Raw genomic sequence first — 17,577 nt, forward strand, 5'->3', positions numbered from 1 at the left:
ACTATCAAATACCACGTCTTTCTATACAAGGTAATTGAAATCTCCCATTATTATTGCACTGCCAAATTGGTTAGCTTCCCTGATTTCTGTTAGCATTTCATCATCTGTCTGACCATTTTGTCCAGGTGAAAGGTAGTATACTCCTATCACTATACTCTTACCCAACACACATGGGATTTCTGCTGAGCATCTAGTCTCTTGTATGATCTTCATCCTGTTGCAGCCTATACCCTCCCGGACATAAAGTGCCACATCCCCACCAAGTTGATCCTTCCTATCATTGTGATATAATTTGTACCCTGATATAGCACTGTCCCATTGGTTATCCTCCTTCCACCAAGTCTCTGTGATGCCGATTATGTCAATCTCATCATTTACTGCTATACACTCTAACTCTCCCATCTTACTTCTTAGACTTTTAGCATTGGGATACAGACATTTCAAAGTGTGTTTTTTGTTTGTATTAACAACCTGCTTTTCAGTTGTTAGGGATAATTTGGAAATCATTAGCTTCGGTATTTTTTTACATATAGGCACATGGGTTATTCTATGAAACCCCAGGATCGTACCATTGTGGGTCCTCGTATGGAGTAACCCAAGCAAATGGTTCAGTCCACTCACTGCACTTTCCAACTTCAACATACCCATTGGTGGGTGACATACGAAGGCGTCTCCAAAGGTCCCATTCCAGAAGAAACCAAGGTGATACTTTTTCATTTATACAGTTAGGTACCAGGACTAGAAGCAGTGTGTGGATCCTTGAAAGAAATGAAAACAAACCAAAAAGCAAAACTAACTGTATCCTGAGTTTAAATAAACAGCCACTGCCAGGCCAGGAGCCTCTAGCACAGTGCAGGGCCCAGCTCAGCTGAGACTCCAGAGACGGAGCACAAATAAACCTCCCAGCGGTGCTGGAAAGCTCTTCCTCTCTCTCCCTGCTGCTGCTTTCTAGGGCACAGGCTCATAAGGGCTGGGAGGTCCCCTTCATCAGGCAGCAATATTTCTGATGTCTTAAACACCGGCGTGGGTGCTCTGCATTCAAGGGAAGGACAGCATTAGCCATCTTATGGCTGATGCACACCCGCTGCACTATTCTGCTCTTGGATTCTGTGCCTCTGCCAGACGTAGCAGACACTGGAAAAACCAGGAAATGAACTTCAGATGCCATGGATTTCATGGTGAGGAATAATGGCCGCATGGAACGGAAACTCTGAGATCACACTTCAAGCGTGTCCAAACCATGGGAGTTTCAAGTTATGATAAGGAAAAGACGACCCGAGTGTTTCCTGCGGAAACCCAAGATGGAGGGGACTGAGGTTAAGAGAAAGCTGTGGGTTCGCTCTTCCCCATATTGTCCCAAGGAGTCTGCAAAGCGTCATGTACACAGCTGCAGGTCTCCGATCCACAAACTCCTGAATTCACTAACCTCACAGTCTGCTGTTTATTGCACTTTTGCTTTTATTTTGGAAGAATCTGCTTAAGGAAGGAGGAGGACTGTGGTCGGGTTTAAGTGTTTCCTGGTGAGGTAGGGGGTGCCGGCATTTGACCCCTCTGACTGAGTGACAGAGCACAGCTCGACCGATCTCAAAGCCTCTGATGCATTGCGGGAGCAGGCGAGAAGTCCGTTCGGTCCATGTACCTTTCTGCTGAGTAAACTGAAGCCCTGGTAAATGAGTTGATCAGAGGACAGCCTTTGTCCTGGCCAGGCTAATTATCTTAAGGTGGTATAGGAGTATAATTGGTCAGCACTGCAGCCAGCACCTGTTCACCATGAGCGACTGTCCTAGTGGTCAAGCTTACTAGATGCCTCCAAGTCACCAGGCTGAGTCAGTCTTGGGTTTTGTCTGACTACTTACCGGAATTTTTGCCCTGCTTTTCTTAGGAAAACCAGAAGTGCAAGACCCTGCCTGAATGCAATGGGGCAAACCCAGGACTTGAAGCCATCTGGTAAATCTATAAAATGAGGGGGGGGGTCGGTAACGCCTTAGCACTGTGCTGCACAACAGTCCATGAGTAAAGAGAGCACTGTGGCATAGTGCTGGCACTGGTAGCCTAGGTTTATCCTTGTTATGAGCCGAAAATCATGTCAGAGAGGAAGCAGTCCCTCGACCACAAGCCCCATTCAGTGACTGCACTCCCACAGAAGGCGAGCTGGAAGACGTTCTCCCGCAGATCTATCCGTAATAAATACAGCGTGAAGCTAATACTGCAGCGTCGGCGAGAGCCAGTGACCCGTCAGTGGTCCTAGTGGCCCGGTTTCTTCCTGTCGTACTTTCAGGGCTGGACCTGAACTGGATACCCCGCCATGGAATAGAAAGAAGCATCCGCTCTTCCACGAGCTGCCTGAAATAAGAAAAACCTCAGTTAGGGGGACTGGAAGGTGAGGAAGGACGTTATAAAGCAGAGCATGCAATGCTGACCTCCATAGTTTCAGCCATTTCATAACAGCAATACAATTCCCCCAGCAGTGTACCCTGGGGGGGGGGGGGGGGGTGGCACACAGAAGAAAAAGCCCCTGTGACGTGTGAGTGGGAAGGGTCATCTTCCTGCCACCAATGCCCTATTACACCTGACCGCGTACCAATGCCCTGCCACCCCTCCTTGAGAGCTTAACTCAGCATTATTGCTGCTCTGTGCAAGTCAGGATCCCCATCTCCTCCTTCCGGGTAAATGGGAAATGCAGGTTCCTAATTAATCCAAGGGAAAATCACCTCCCTCTCCCCCAGCCCCCACCCGCTCTTCTCACTCCCCTGTGGATCTGTCCCAGGCCTGCTTCAACTCTGTCACGGTGCCGGCCCCCAGCGCGCCCGCTAGCAAGGCTCTCACGGGCATCTACCGCAGCCAGAGAGCCCCTCACTGCATCTCTCTCAACCTTCCTCGCTCCCTGAAAAGAAAGAGGGAACTTCTCGGCAAAGCTGGACTTTCTGCCTCTGATGAAAAATGTGCTAAAAAAAATATGGCAGCTTTCACGAGAACCCTTTGCTGGTACAATTAAATGGGAAATTGCTTGATTCCACAGGCAGAAAGGGTGACCCGTTGGTGGGATGCTGCGGCTTCTCTGAAGCTTTGCCACTTTTTTTTTTTTTTTTTTTTTGTGGAAGACTCGCGCGGCTGTGCGGGTTTTGCATTGGATTTGCGCGTCCTGCCTTGCCACACTGGTGACGGGAGAGCTGCGTTGTTTTCCTCGTGCACTGCATTTCTTCAGGCATTGGAACGAGGTGGGGGGAGGCGGGTGTATGAGGAAGCACGGCTGCCGACTAAGGGGAGCGCCGAGCCCATCGCAGCTCTGGATCTGATTCTCTTACTGCTTTCTGCTTCTCGGGGCTTGGGCCCAGATGACAGAGCCTGCTGTCCTGGGGCCGGATCAGGAGGTTCCCCGCCGGTTCTTACCCAGCGCGGCTCTTGTATTTCCTCGTAGTAGGGCTCTGGCTTGGGTGGGCGCTCGCTGCCGCCGCAGGGGGCTTCGGATTCCGCGGAGGTAGGAAGCCCGGCGGTGACGTAAACTGTGGTAGGCATCACCTTCCTGCAAGGCTGGAGAACAGGGGGATTAACATCTGTATCACAACATCACCTGCCAAGGCTGTACAAATGCGTAGGATTTCGATAGAAACAGCGTGTTATGGGCACGGATTATTTCTACATTTGCCAAACCCACCAGCCAATGAAATTCCTTTAGACCCCCCGGTCCCTCCTAATTCTCCCTCTCCCATGAACAATTTGACCTCATTGAGCGCTAATACCCTGAACAAGCTGCTTTAAATCATCTCCATCGAGCTGCCCGCTGACAGTCCACAGGTACCTGCTGCTTTTTAATGCTCTGCCCATACAGCAAGCACAGTAAGAGCAATAACAAGAAGAACGGAACAGAGCTACTTACTGAGTGAGAGAAAGCCACGTTTTCATAACCGCTTGCCACCTCTTTAACAAGCGCTGAAAGAGTTAAAAAAAAAAAACAGAAACAATCAGGGCAAAATACTCAATGGAAACCCGAAAAAATGATTTACCAGAAACCGGATCTGCTTCTCCTGCGCCGATACGTTGGGGACTTCAGGTGTTGATCACATCAGCGCATGGAATATGGCAGGAGATAAACACCACACAAGGGCCCATCTGGCCTGCTCATGCTCCTGTTCTGTTCTGGTACTGTGGACCCCTCTTGTTATCTGGTTTTCCCCCTTCCATCCCCCACCGCCGTGGATCCTCTTTGCTGGTCCTGTGCTTCCTTGTATCGTGCTTGGCCCTAGCTGCCGGTAGCTGAGCGACGGACACTGGGTGGAGATTACCATGAGGGTAGGCCCTGTCATGGGACCAGAGGCAGAGTGAAAGGCGAAGGGAGGGAAAGAGAGAGAGAGAGATAAAGACATAGAAAGAGCAAACAGATAGAAGGACAAGACGGACAGAAAGACGACTAGGGAAGAAAAAGTCTCCTTTTCTCAGATTATCAGGACACTGTTCAGGCCTATTTTGATGTATTTATTTATTTATTTAATGATTTATATACCGGAGGTTCCTGTATAATATACATATCACCCCGGTTCACAAGGAACAGTAACTGTCGCTACATTTAGCGGTTTACATAGAACAGAATAAGAATAAAACAGGAGTTTTTACATTGAACAAATTAAGTAAACAAGTTTTAACATTGCAAAAATTAATCTAAGTAGGTTACTTTTCTTCGTGTTCTTGGCTCTAGGGGAAAGCTTGTTTGAACAGCCAAGTCTTAAGGTTCTTTTTAAATGTAGAGTGGCATGGTTCCAGACGAAGGTCTGGAGGGAGCGAGTTCCAAAGTGAAGGGCCCGCTGTGGATAATGCACGTTTCCTCAGAACGGATTTCGCCGGTTGTGAGATTAGTCTGTTCTGATAGGCGCTTCTGGTTGGTTTCACAAATTTATGTAGCATAAATTTGTCAGTAATAGATCATCAGAAAGAATTCAGCTCACTCATTTTATGTTCTGTGGCATCCTCTTTTGGTCTTATTCTGAGGTCACCTTTCCTTTTTGTGACTAAATATATATTTTTGGGTGAGCAGGGTGATTTTGAGTAAGCAGCTTGGCAGCAAAGTACATAGGAAACATTGTACTTGTCAGCAGTTTCCGAGGTGAAGCTCTCTGGTATGTGGATGTTAAAGCACCCACGTATCGTGGCACTGGTATTCCAAGGGTGGCGTTCAAGGGGAGACATTACCCATGTGTAACTGAATATCAAATTATATTCCCATAGGTTTCTCCCCCGACCCATACATGGCCCGTGCGAAGGCCACCTTGCAAAGCTGTTAAACGTGAGGAGGTTGTGAAACCACAGATCCTTGCAAAGCTGCTAAATGTGAGGATGTTGGGAAACCACAGATCCTTGCAAAGCTGTTAAACGTGAGGATGTTGGGAAACCACAGATCCTTGCAAAGCTGCTAAATGTGAGGATGTTGTGAAGCCACAGATCCTTGCAAAGCTGTTAAACGTGAGGATGTTGGGAAACCACAGATCCTTGCAAAGCTGCTAAATGTGAGGATGTTGTGAAGCCACAGATCCTTGCAAAGCTGTTAAACGTGAGGATGTTGGGAAACCACAGATCCTTGCAAAGCTGTTAAACGTGAGGATGTTGGGAAACCACAGATCCTTGCAAAGCTGTTAAACGTGAGGAGGTTGTGAAACCACAGATCCTTGCAAAGCTGTTAAACGTGAGGAGGTTGTGAAACCACAGATCCTTGCAAAGCTGCTAAATGTGAGGATGTTGTGAAGCCACAGATCCTTGCAAAGCTGTTAAACGTGAGGATGTTGGGAAACCACAGATCCTTGCAAAGCTGTTAAACGTGAGGATGTTGGGAAACCACAGATCCTTGCAAAGCTGTTAAACGTGAGGAGGTTGTGAAACCACAGATCCTTGCAAAGCTGTTAAACGTGAGGAGGTTGTGAAACCACAGATCCTTGCAAAGCTGCTAAATGTGAGGATGTTGTGAAGCCACAGATCCTTGCAAAGCTGTTAAACGTGAGGATGTTGGGAAACCACAGATCCTTGCAAAGCTGTTAAACGTGAGGATGTTGGGAAACCACAGATCCTTGCAAAGCTGTTAAACGTGAGGAGGTTGTGAAACCACAGATCCTTGCAAAGCTGCTAAATGTGAGGATGTTGGGAAACCACAGATCCTTGCAAAGCTGTTAAACGTGAGGATGTTGGGAAACCACAGATCCTTGCAAAGCTGTTAAACGTGAGGATGTTGTGAAGCCACAGATCCTGGCTGCATTTACCCATTCTGCCTGGGGACGTTTTCAACTAAAGGATCCTGTGCCTAACCTCATGGTTAACCGACAAGATCTGCTTTGGAAAGCTATCCCCTTTATATCTTAAATTTTACATCTTTCAGGGTAGTTTTCAAAGTGGTTTAGGAGGGTAAAACATGTTTTTACACACATTAATTGACTGTCTGAAAACCACGTGGACTATGGAATGATGCCCATTGTTTTAACCAGGTTGAGGGGGAGGTGTTCCTGGGTGGGGGGGATGTTCAGGTCAGGCTGGGAAAAGGACACACCTAGAAGGCAATTTTAAATCTCCTTGCGCGCTTTGGTCCGCATAAATCTAACCGCAGAAAGAGCCGTTGCATGTGTCCACGCTTGCTGTGTCCCCGTGGAAGCTTTCAAAGTGAAAGTGCCCACGTGCATTCCCTTTGAGAAACGGAGTCGAAGGTACGTTCGGGCTTCGCCCCTGTGGGGACGCTTTGCCCATTGCTCCCTTTTACTGGAAGGAAAGGTACACCCCTTTAATTGTGGCCCCACCCCCCTGCTCGTAGATGCTTCTTCCCCAGGTTGATACCCATGTGGCCCCTGAGTGGGAGCTCTGATGACGATCTGCACAGCAGCGCCCAAATTGATTTATCGGAAGACCCAGGATGGTGAAAGTCAACTCAGCTGAAGAAACCTTCCGAAGAAATCTTTAAAGGCCAATGCCTCTTCCAGAATGAAATACAAATCAAGGCAAAAATGAACAAATAAAGTTTATTCTGCTGCAGTCCTTTGGGTCTATTAATGCTGCTGTAAAGTTTTTTTGAGTCAATCACAGACAACAGTGGAAGGAAGATTCACAAATGTGTGGAGCAGAAGTGACCTTGAAACTGCATTAAGGCTGGGGAAGTGATAGAGGAAAGGCAAGAAGATGAGCCCCCAATAGCAAAGACAAGAAGATGGGCTCTCCAAGAACCTTGAAAATTCAGAAAGTTGATGCCAGAGGAGTAACCAAATCCGAAACCAGCCATCTCATACCAGAATGATATTAAGTATATAGAAACTCTAAAGATCCTTGAACAAGGAGGAAAAGACCTCAGATGAGGACCAGGTGTGAACAAATCACCAGCAGCTCAAAATGCATTAAGATTCAGTCATAAAAACCTCAGCAATCCCTTCCTATTACTTTTTTTAAATAATAGTTTGGAATATTTATATACGTTTTATAGATTCAAACAAAACCTCGTGGCGGGGCGTGGTGGGGGCGTGGCCGGAGCCTCCAGGCACAGCCGCCATTTGCCGCTGTGCCCGGGATCGCGGGCCGGCTGTCGGCCGGTACGCGCAAGCTACATCTGCCTGGAGGCAGGCGCAACTTATAAAATAAAGGTGGGGGAGGAATTTAGGTAGGGCTGGGGGGCGGGTTAGATAGGGGAAGGGCGGGGAAGGTGGGCGGGGCCAAAGGAAAGATCTCTCTGAGGTCGCTCTGATTACGGAGCAGCCTTGGAGGGAACGGGAAATCTATCGGAGCTCCCCTAGGGCTTGGCACGTGCAAGTTGCACATGTGTGCACCCCCTTGCACATGCCACCCCCAGATTTTATAACATGCGCGTGGCTGCACGCGCATGTTATAAAATCGGGCGTAGATTTTAAAATCTGGCCCAAAGTTTCTTAGCTTAAATGGAAAAAAAAAAGAACAAGATGCCAAGAGAAAAGTATGCCTATGCAGTCAAAAGGAAACGAAGCACTGCTTGCTAGTCATTCACAGGCAGGTGCCGTCGATAGGATTGCAAAACACCATGGCGACCTGGCCAGGGTTTCGCTCCGATGCTGCATCTGGGAACATCTGTCATTCCAAAATAGCGCCATGAAGGTGAAAATGACAGTTCTTGAAAACCTCCCCAAAACAGCATTGTTACAAACTTTCACCAGGGCTCCACCTCTCCCGGCAAATGCACACCCGGTCGCGCCGGGCCTGGCAGGCAGGTATGCAACTCAAAAAGAAAACACAGTCCAGGAAATATTTACTCCTCTTTACACAACTCCCACCTTTAGAGATGGCCTCTTAGTAACACAACAAGGTCCCTAGTAACTTTGTTATTTTTCCTCCTCTTATCCCTCTGTGGCAACCTCAACCCCTCTCTTCCTTCACGCATCAGTAGTGGATGGATCATTTACTCACTTGAATGTCCAAGGAAAACCCTTCAAAGGCAATGTCAGAGTCCTCTGAGCCCCAGCACAAGTCCCCACTGACCCATTTTGGCTTCCTGCTCCAAATGAATACCCATTCGGGTTGGACACAGGGTCAGTCTTGTAAGCCCTGGGCAATATTGCACTCTTGCTTCTCCTTCCAAGGCTTTTAGGGATTTTAGTATGCATTATCCTATTTTCTTCTGTTGGATCCTTCTTCCAATTTTTGAATGAAGATCTTTTAGCTAAAATAGCTTCTTTCACCTCCCCTTTTAACCATGCTGATTTGTCTTTGAACATGCACACTGCATGTCTCTAAATACAAGGAAGAAAGACTAGAAATGCCCTGCACACTGCTCCCATTTCCAGATGGTTGATTGACCAGGACAACTCCACTGGTGACCACTGCCCTTGAAACTGTTGATCCCTGAAAAACCACTCCCCAACCTCTGAAGCTTGCATCTGTGGTCACAGCAACCCAGTCCAGAACCTCTAGATCCACTCCTTTCTCCAAATTGGGATGCCACAGCCACTACGAGAGACTGGAGCTGGTAGATTCCTCCTGGAGCGGCAATGGTAGCTGAAACTCTTTTGACAATGGAATCCAGTGGGACAAGAGAACCTTCTGAAGAAGTCACATGTGAGTAAAGGCCCATGGTACCAATTCCAAGGTAGAGACCATGGAACATGGCACTTGTAAATATTCCCAACTTGACTGCCTGCTCTGGGGTAAGAAACACCTTGCCTAACTGGGTGTGGAATCATGCTCCCAGATATTCTAGCAACTGGTATGTGTCCAAGTGACTCTTCGGCAGGTTTATCACCCAGCTCAAGGTCCTTAGAAACTCCATAATTCATTGAATAGAACAATGACACTCCATCTCTATCTTTGCCCGAATGAGCCAATCGTCCAGGTACAGATGTACTAGTATCCCTTCCCTTCTGAGGGCTGTTACCACTACTACCATCTCCTTCATGGACATTCTTGGTGTGATCGCCAGCCCAAATAGAAGTGCTCTAAACTGAAACATTTCTCCTAGCACCATGAAGCATAGAAATTATTAATGGTCTGCTCAGATGGGAATGTGGAGATATGCCTCCGTTAGATCCAAAGAGATAAGAAACTCCTCCTTGCGTACCGAGGCAATCACCATCCACAATGTCTCCACCCACAAACACGGCACCCGCAAGTTCGCATTGACCTTTTGTAAATCCAGAATGGACCAAAAGAAGCCCTCTTTCTTAGGAACCACAAAGTAAACCGAATATCTTCCTCAACCCTGTTCTTCCTGCTGAACCAGCATGATGGCTTCCAAGCACTGCAGCCTTAAAAGGGTGCCTCACATCACCTCCCATTTGATGGGCGAAGTGCAATGGGCCACCAAAAAGGCTTCTTTGATGGGGCGTGAAAATTCTAAGGTGTAGCCATCCCTTATCGCTTCCAGAACCCACTGATTGGAAGTGATCCTAGTCCACTCCTCGTAAAAATGGGACAACCTTCCTCCGACAGCTTCCAGGGAGGAGTGGACCAGCCCATCTTCATTGGACAGATTTCACACCACTATAACCCTGTATGGAGCTATCTCTGACTGGTCTACGGGTCCCTCAAAAGGACTACTGCCTCCTGAACCCTGCTTCTGTGTGGATCCGAAATTACTTCTGTTGGAGTGAAATTTCCTCATCTCCCGAATGCGAGCATGCATTGGGAAGGTCTTCTTGTTCACTTTCTTATCTGTGGGCAATTTGTTCCCTTTAGATTCTGCCAAATGCTTCATCAGCTTCTCTAGATTCTCCCCAAACAACAACTTTCCTTTGAAGGGGAGATTGCAAAGCTATGCTTTGGATCACACATCTGCCGACCAAGTACACAGCCACAGGAGTCTTTGAGCGGCTATCGCAGACACCATATTCCTAGCTGACATCCGAACCACATCATACAGGGCATTCACCACATATGCCACCCCACCTTCAACCTAATCTCCTGGCTGGAATCAGCAGAGGTCCCCAATGTTTTCTCCTGTGCCTTCTGTACCCAGCACAAACAGGCTCTCTGCATTAGGCTAGCACAGACCGCTAGCCTAATGCAGAGCATTAGGCTAGCACCAAAACCTTAGTCTCTTTACAAGATCTCTTGTTACCTGTCCTGGACATCCTTTAGAGCGCCAACCCTGCCACAGGAATAGTCATCTTCTTTGTCACCTCCGACACTACCACATCCACCTTTGGAAGCTTCCAAAGCTCCAAAGTGTTTTCTTACAAGGAATACAATCTGGCCATTGCACTGGCCTCTTTCAGTCCTGCCTCAGGAAAATCCCATTCCAGATTAATCAACTTCTTCACTTTTTTCGGCAATGGGAAAGCCTTCAGCGGTCCACTCAGCCCGTCAAATACTGAGTGTACACCCTCGTTGTCCAATCCTCCTGCTTGACCATGATCCCCAGTTTTCCAGAACTGGGTGATGAGAGGCTACAACTCCTCTTTACGGACCAATTTCACCATCCTATGGTCATCCCCTTCTGCGAGAGGAACATCCTCTACATCTGGGTCACTGACCACCTGGACCGTAACAGGATCCACGATCAGATCAGTACCCAGATCATTTTGCAAATTCTTCTGAGGATCAACCCCTTTCAAATTTTCCGAGGAGTTCTCCACTCCCAATCATCCCAGCAGACGAAGAATGCCCCCCCCCAGCTTGGGAGGCGCCTCAGCTCGAGGCTTCTTAGCTGAGCTGGGTGGCTGACCACTTACCCGCTGCTTCCTTCTTCGTGAAAAAGGCCTTGTGCAGCAAAAGCACAAAATCCATGGAAAAACCGTCAGGTTCACTGACTTCTTTATCTGCCAGGTCCTCTCTTAGATCCTTTGCCACATCCCTATCTTCTCCAGACCCTTGCCATAATGGAGAAAGCAGGGGAGGGTTGTCCCTTCACTCCCTGTCCAAGACAGGCCTCTTACCAATTGGAGACAAAATGGCCGCCATCTCCTTCAAACCCCCCTGGGGCTTCCTGAACAAGTCCTGTAGATCATGTACAGCGTCTGCCTACTGAACTCTCTGCGAGGCCCCTTCACCTCCAGAGGCATAGCCAGTGCAGAGCAGGGCTGCATTAGGCACGCCCACATCAGACCACAGACTCACCACATCTTCCTGCACTCCGCGGGAGGCCCGACATGGCCCAGGGTTAAAAATAACCCTGAGCAAGAGAAAATAAACCTCTGCGCTGCTGCCAGAATTGTCCTGGGCCCAGGCCCTGAAAAATCAAGCCGCGCATGCTTCCCTTTTTACTCCACTGAGCCAACCGCCGACCACTGCTGAAAAATAAAAGCCTGCACAACACTTTTTGTTTCTTAAAGGCACAGCCACCAAGCAACCCTGCAGGGAAAAAAAGTAAAGTAAGGTATACTTTCCTGCTTCTTTCTGGGTGCTCCTGGCTTTTGCAGATGGCAGGACAGGTGAGAAGGCCTCAGGGGGAATGAGGGAACCAGGACCCCTGGCTTTTCCTCCCCCTGGAAATCAAGGGTTGAGCCTGTCCAGGGAATTCCAAGCCCCTGTTCACCCTGCTCAACCAGAGGGATGGCCCACGAAGGAATCTAATACCTCTAGGAGCACCATCTTCACTTCTTCTGTCTTCTCTCTAAATCTATTCTGTCTTAGAACTATATCTTCTTTCTTCCTTGTCTTTTCTTTTTCTTTTTTTTTAACTAAGTTCAGACTGCAGGTTTGCACCTCTACCATCTGCTGGAGTCAGAGAAATACTGAGGGACTGCAGGTGGCGCTCTCGTCTACGTAGCAGTGCCTCAAAGTTTTTGTTCTCTGACTCCATCTGCTGGTAGGGATGCAAACCCCGCTTGTCTGGACTGATCTGAGGTATGAACAGGGACAATGAGAAAACCTGTTACAGTTGTTGACCCACATGGGATTGTGGGCAGCAAGGCTGAGGAAGGAGGCACTTTGGGGAATATTAAATGGGAGTAAAGGGCATCGTTTGCTGAGAGGAGAGATGAGGCACGGTGGGTGCATGCAGACTAGAAAGGGGGAGGGGTGTTACCTTGGGAGCAGGAGAGAGAGGAAGGAGTGAGAGTCAGCATCAGGAAAGAAACTCTTGGAAAGGCCGTGCACGCTCTTGTTACCTTGCTTCCTCTTTCTCTGTGCTCTGATTAAAATCACAGTTGCAAGGACAACCAGGAACAGAAGAAACAGGATGGCTGGAATCAGGAACTGCAGAATGCTTGTGGCTGAAATGCTGTGGAAGAAAAAAATCAACATGAGGGTTTGTTTTTTTTTATGTTATTCCTACTGCCAGACACCAGATGTCCCCACAGAGATGAAAAAGAGACGCCAGGCTGATGTGCTGACACTAGGATGCAACTACTGCAACCACTCTTCGATAATAATTATATTCTCCTCTGCAGCCACTAATGACCTTACGGTGGCAGGTAAGTGCATTGTGGGATGAATGCATAACCGCACCGATCTATGAGGAATGTAGATATCGCCACATCATTATTGACAGGGGCAGGTGAGAAGAAGCTGGAGATAGGGACGGGCTTGTCAGATCACAAGCAATTTGCCTGTGTAAAATGGTTTGGCTCAAAACTGTCCACCTCAGAGTGGCTAGGTGTGCGTGGGTTTCCATGGCTCACGAGCTTTTAGTCACGGGGGGGGGAAAAGATGCATCCCTGTGGCCATGTTTAAGTTGCATTCAGTTTCCAAATGCATGAGCACCACTCTGGCCCTGCTCAGCTGTCCACACAAATACGTGGCACTTGCTAATGTTCAAAGAGAAACAACCCGGGTGGTTTGGCTTTGAAACTTTGCATCAAGTGCGGGCACTAAAAGTCTGCGACCGCACCAGCAATTTGGAAACGGTGCCCCCTGGTGAGCAAGTAGAGGGAAAGCCGAGTCAAAGAGGTCTGACAAGGTTCTTCCAATGCCCCCCCCAAAAAAGAGACCTGCCAAAGCTTAGATGTACAAAACAGACTTCCATACCCACCAGAAATGACCTTCAGCGTGCAATCCTCTCTTCTGCTTTGTGCTTCAAATATTCTTTCTTTCCATTTCCACCTCTAGCTCTTGCCTCCTTTCTGTGCTACCTCTCATTTTTTCACTCCTCCACTCTTTCCTGCTTTTCTCTCTCTCTGTATGTTACACACCTCTTTTTTTCCTTTCTGACTTTACCTTTTTCCACGTCATTCTCTGTTTTAGTCTTTTAATCTTAATCTGCGTCACATTTCTGCGTCCTTCTTCTCTTCAGACTCCTGGATTTTGCTCCCTAAGAACAACTTTTACTAAGCTGTAGTATTTTACTGCTGTGAAAATTACTGTGGGATTTTCTAACCTGCAGTAACTAGTACTGGTAGTAATTTGCTGCAAATTCTTGGCCATGGCAACTGGGGATGGTGGCCCTAAATCAGGGGTTGGCAGTTCCGGTCCTCGAGGGCCACAAACCAGTCTGGTTTTCAGGATATCCCTAATGAATATGCATGAGAGAGATTTGCATGCACTCTGCCTCAGTTGTATGTAAATCTATGTCATGCATATTCATTAGGATATCCTAAAACCGACAGGTTTGTGGCCCTCGAGGACTGGAATTGCCCACCCCTGCCCTAAATCCTGGGGCTGCCATCTTTTAAAGGGCCCAGCTGGCCCCCAACCCTGAGTGACAGGGTCCCTGGTGTCTAGCCTGCTCGCTGCCACTTCACCATCCCTGCCTTAGCCATTGTGGCCAAAAGAAATACCACTTAGGCTCAGCCCCTTTAAATAGAATCCTCACTGGACCCTCTTTCCCCAACCTAGCCCATACCCTAGAACTCCCCTGAAGCTTAATTCAAGTTCCTGGGATCTAGTGGGGGAGGGGGGGGCAAGAGCACCATCCATTCTCTCCTGCTCTACCGGCGCCATTTTCCAAAATGGTGCTGACTGACCCGTGATGCTCCTTGGTCCCCACAACATAGATAGGTTTGCTGCATTACCAATAATATGTGGAATTTCAAATTCCTCATATTATATATGCAGCAACAATTCAATCACGCAGTACATGTTGTGTAAATATCCTTCATTTTGAGCCTCTCTCTTTCTCCTCCAATCCTCCATGGGCCATTTTTTTTTGTCTCATCTCACTCTCTTTCTCTCCTCTCCCACTTGTAGAGGACTGACACAGTCAGCTCCACCTTTTCCGAGCAGTTGCACTGAGGCTGAAGAGGAAGTCAAGTTGTTCACTTCCTAATTGACATCAAAACTCTGCCTAGCTTGAAAAATGCTTGGTCTGATCTCTTTCCGGGCCATGACAATGGTCCTAGCTAAAGGAACATTTGTGGGTAAAACTGAGGTGTTAATGTGGCTATGAGCAAGAGGATGGGATTACAAGAAAAAGGCTGTAATGCAACCTGCGAGGGGAGATGGGAGGTGGGAATGGGACCAGGGAAGAAGAAGCCTTGTAACACATCATACAACAGAGGGTGGAAATTGGGGCAACAGAAAAGTGGACAAACTCCTGGATATTTCCTTGTGAAAAGAATGAGCAGTAGGGTGGACAGATAGAAGAATGAGAAATGAAAGTGGGTGAAGAGGAGATATGAGAGTAGAGGGGGTGGGAAGGGAAGGCAGAGGGAGGGGCTAGGTCACTCACCTTGGAAGAGATGTTTTGGTTATGTCAGTGGGGGTGTTTGAGCATGTCGAGATAGCTGATGTCTCCTCTTCCCAGGTGCTGCTCTCCGTGAAACCAAATGGGTTTGCAGTCTGCACTGCTGGTGATGCTGTAGTTGGATGTAAGGGAGGAAGAGCTGCACACAAACACATTGCAACTCATAAAATCTTACATTGTACGAGTCAGGCTGTTTGTTCTACACAAGCAAGTGTGGATTTATATTCCCACTTCCACAACACGTCAAAGTGGACTACCTATTAACTGAGTGCAAAATCTGTTAGAAAGATCCCCTATGCTTGAATCATGACTTCTTGACTTCAGATACTGTCTTTGTCTCAACCACCTCCATTAGGAGACCGTTCCATGCATCCACTACTCTCTCTGTAAAGAAATATTTCCTTAGATTACTCCTGAATCTACCTCTTTCATCCTCATCCCATGACCCATCGTTTTAGAGCCTCCTTTCTGTTGAAAGAGGTTCGCCTCCTGTGCATGTAAACCTTTGAGATATTTGAATGTCTCTAACACATCTCCCCTATCTCACTTTTCCTCTAGGGTATGCATGTTTAGATCTTTAATTCTATCCCCTCTCCATATGCTTTAGAATGAAGACCACTGATCATTTTAGTAGCTACCCTCTGGACCGACTCCATAGATTTAGATTTTGAATGTGCGGTCTCCAGAATTGTTCACAGTATTCCAAGTGAGGTCTCACCAGGGACCTATACAGAGGCAATATCACCTCCCTTTTTCTGCTGACCATTCCCTATACTGAACTGCTCCCTTCCACATAGTGAAGAGTGAGCATAGGGTATTAATTTCCATCCCACTCTCCCCCCAACACCCTACACACACACAGCAACTTCAATTCAAGGGGTACATTTCCAACCAGAAGTAATAAAAATAATGAAAGTTTATATCAGTGGAGCATTTTATACAAATAGGATCCTGTTGTGCTTTGAATGACCTGACCATGCATTTCCAGGGAACAATTTGTGTGAAATCTTGCAGACAGAAAACCAAAAATCATTGCATACATATAGTTGTATAAACTGGGGACATCAATACTGGCTGTGAACCAGCATCCAAATCTGGAGTCTGGGTGGTTTGCCTGTTTTCAACTCAAATTTCTACAATATGCACTGAAAGTATTATAATTAAAACAAAAAGGGCCAGTCTGATGGCTAACAGACCCAGATGACTGAGCTCCGATGCCCGGTCTGATACTAGGGCAGCAATGCTCAGAACCCAAGGGAAGATGGAAATAAGGCAAAATGATTGCCATCATGGTTAAAAGGTAAGGTACAAGAAGCTATTTTAGCCAAAAAAAATCCCTCAAAAATTGGAACAAGGATCCATCTGAAGAAAATAGGAAAAAGCATAAGCATTGTCGTTGTGTACATAAGAACATAAGAACATAAGAAAATGCCATACTGGGTCAGACCAAGGGTCCATCAAGCCCAGCATCCTGTTTCCAACAGTGGCCAATCCAGGCCATAAGAACCTGGCAAGTACCCAAAAACTAAGTCTATTCCATGTAACCATTGCTAATGGCAGTGGCTATTCTCTAAGTGAACCTAATAGCAGGTAATGGACTTCTCCTCCAAGAACTTATCCAATCCTTTTTAAACACAGCTATACTACCTGCACGAACCACATTCTCTGGCAACAAATTCCAGAGTTTAATTGTGCGTTGAGTAAAAAAGAACTTTCTCCGATTAGTTTTAAATGTGCCCCATGCTAACTTCATGGAGTGTCCCCTAGTCCTTCTACTATCTGAAAGAGTAAATAACCGATTCACATCTACCCGTTCTAGACCTCTCATGATTTTAAACACCTCTATCATATCCCCCCTCAGTCGTCTCTTCTCCAAGCTGAAAAGTCCTAATCTCTTTAGTCTTTCCTCATAGGGGAGTTGTTCCATTCCCCTTATCATTTTGGTAGCCCTTCTCTGTACCTTCTCCATCGCAATTATATCTTTTTTGAGATGCGGCGACCAGAATTGTACACAGTATTCAAGGTGCGGTCTCACCATGGAGCGATACAGAGGCATTATGACATTTTCCGTTTTATTCATCATTCCTTTTCTAATAATTCCCAACATTCTGTTTGCTTTTTTGACTGCCGCAGCACACTGAACCGACGATTTCAATGTGTTATCCACTATGACACCTAGATCTCTTTCTTGGGTTGTAGCACCTAATATGGAACCCAACATCGTGTAATTATAGCATGGGTTATTTTTCCCTATATGCATCACCTTGCACTTTTCCACATTAAATTTCATCTGCCATTTGGATGCCCAATTTTCCAGTCTCACAAGGTCTTCCTGCAATTTATCACAATCTGCTTGTGATTTAACTACTCTGCACAATTTTGTGTCATCTGCAAATTTGATTATCTCACTCGTCGTATTTCTTTCCAGATCATTTATAAATATATTGAACAGTAAGGGTCCCAATACAGATCCCTGAGGCACTCCACTGTCCACTCCCTTCCACTGAGAAAATTGCCCATTTAATCCTACTCTC

General features: G+C 47.0%; 1 protein-coding gene across 1 annotated transcript in view; it reads right to left on the reverse strand.

Annotated features, from left to right (window-relative positions):
• Positions 1-433: 433 nt before the first annotated feature.
• Positions 434-17,577, reverse strand: part of LOC115079011 (CMRF35-like molecule 6) — a 36,994-nt gene continuing 19,850 nt past the window's right edge. The window contains exons 3-7 of the mRNA XM_029582044.1: positions 15,029-15,182; positions 12,531-12,643; positions 3,878-3,930; positions 3,391-3,531; positions 434-2,343 (exon numbers count right to left, since the gene is read on the reverse strand). Of these exons, the coding sequence (XP_029437904.1) occupies positions 2,275-2,343; positions 3,391-3,531; positions 3,878-3,930; positions 12,531-12,643; positions 15,029-15,182 (530 nt within the window). The 3' untranslated portion in view covers positions 434-2,274. The remainder of the gene's footprint in view (positions 2,344-3,390; positions 3,532-3,877; positions 3,931-12,530; positions 12,644-15,028; positions 15,183-17,577) is intronic.

Source organism: Rhinatrema bivittatum, chromosome 1 (genome assembly GCF_901001135.1).
Source record: "Rhinatrema bivittatum chromosome 1, aRhiBiv1.1, whole genome shotgun sequence".
Lineage (NCBI taxonomy): Eukaryota > Metazoa > Chordata > Amphibia > Gymnophiona > Rhinatrematidae > Rhinatrema > Rhinatrema bivittatum.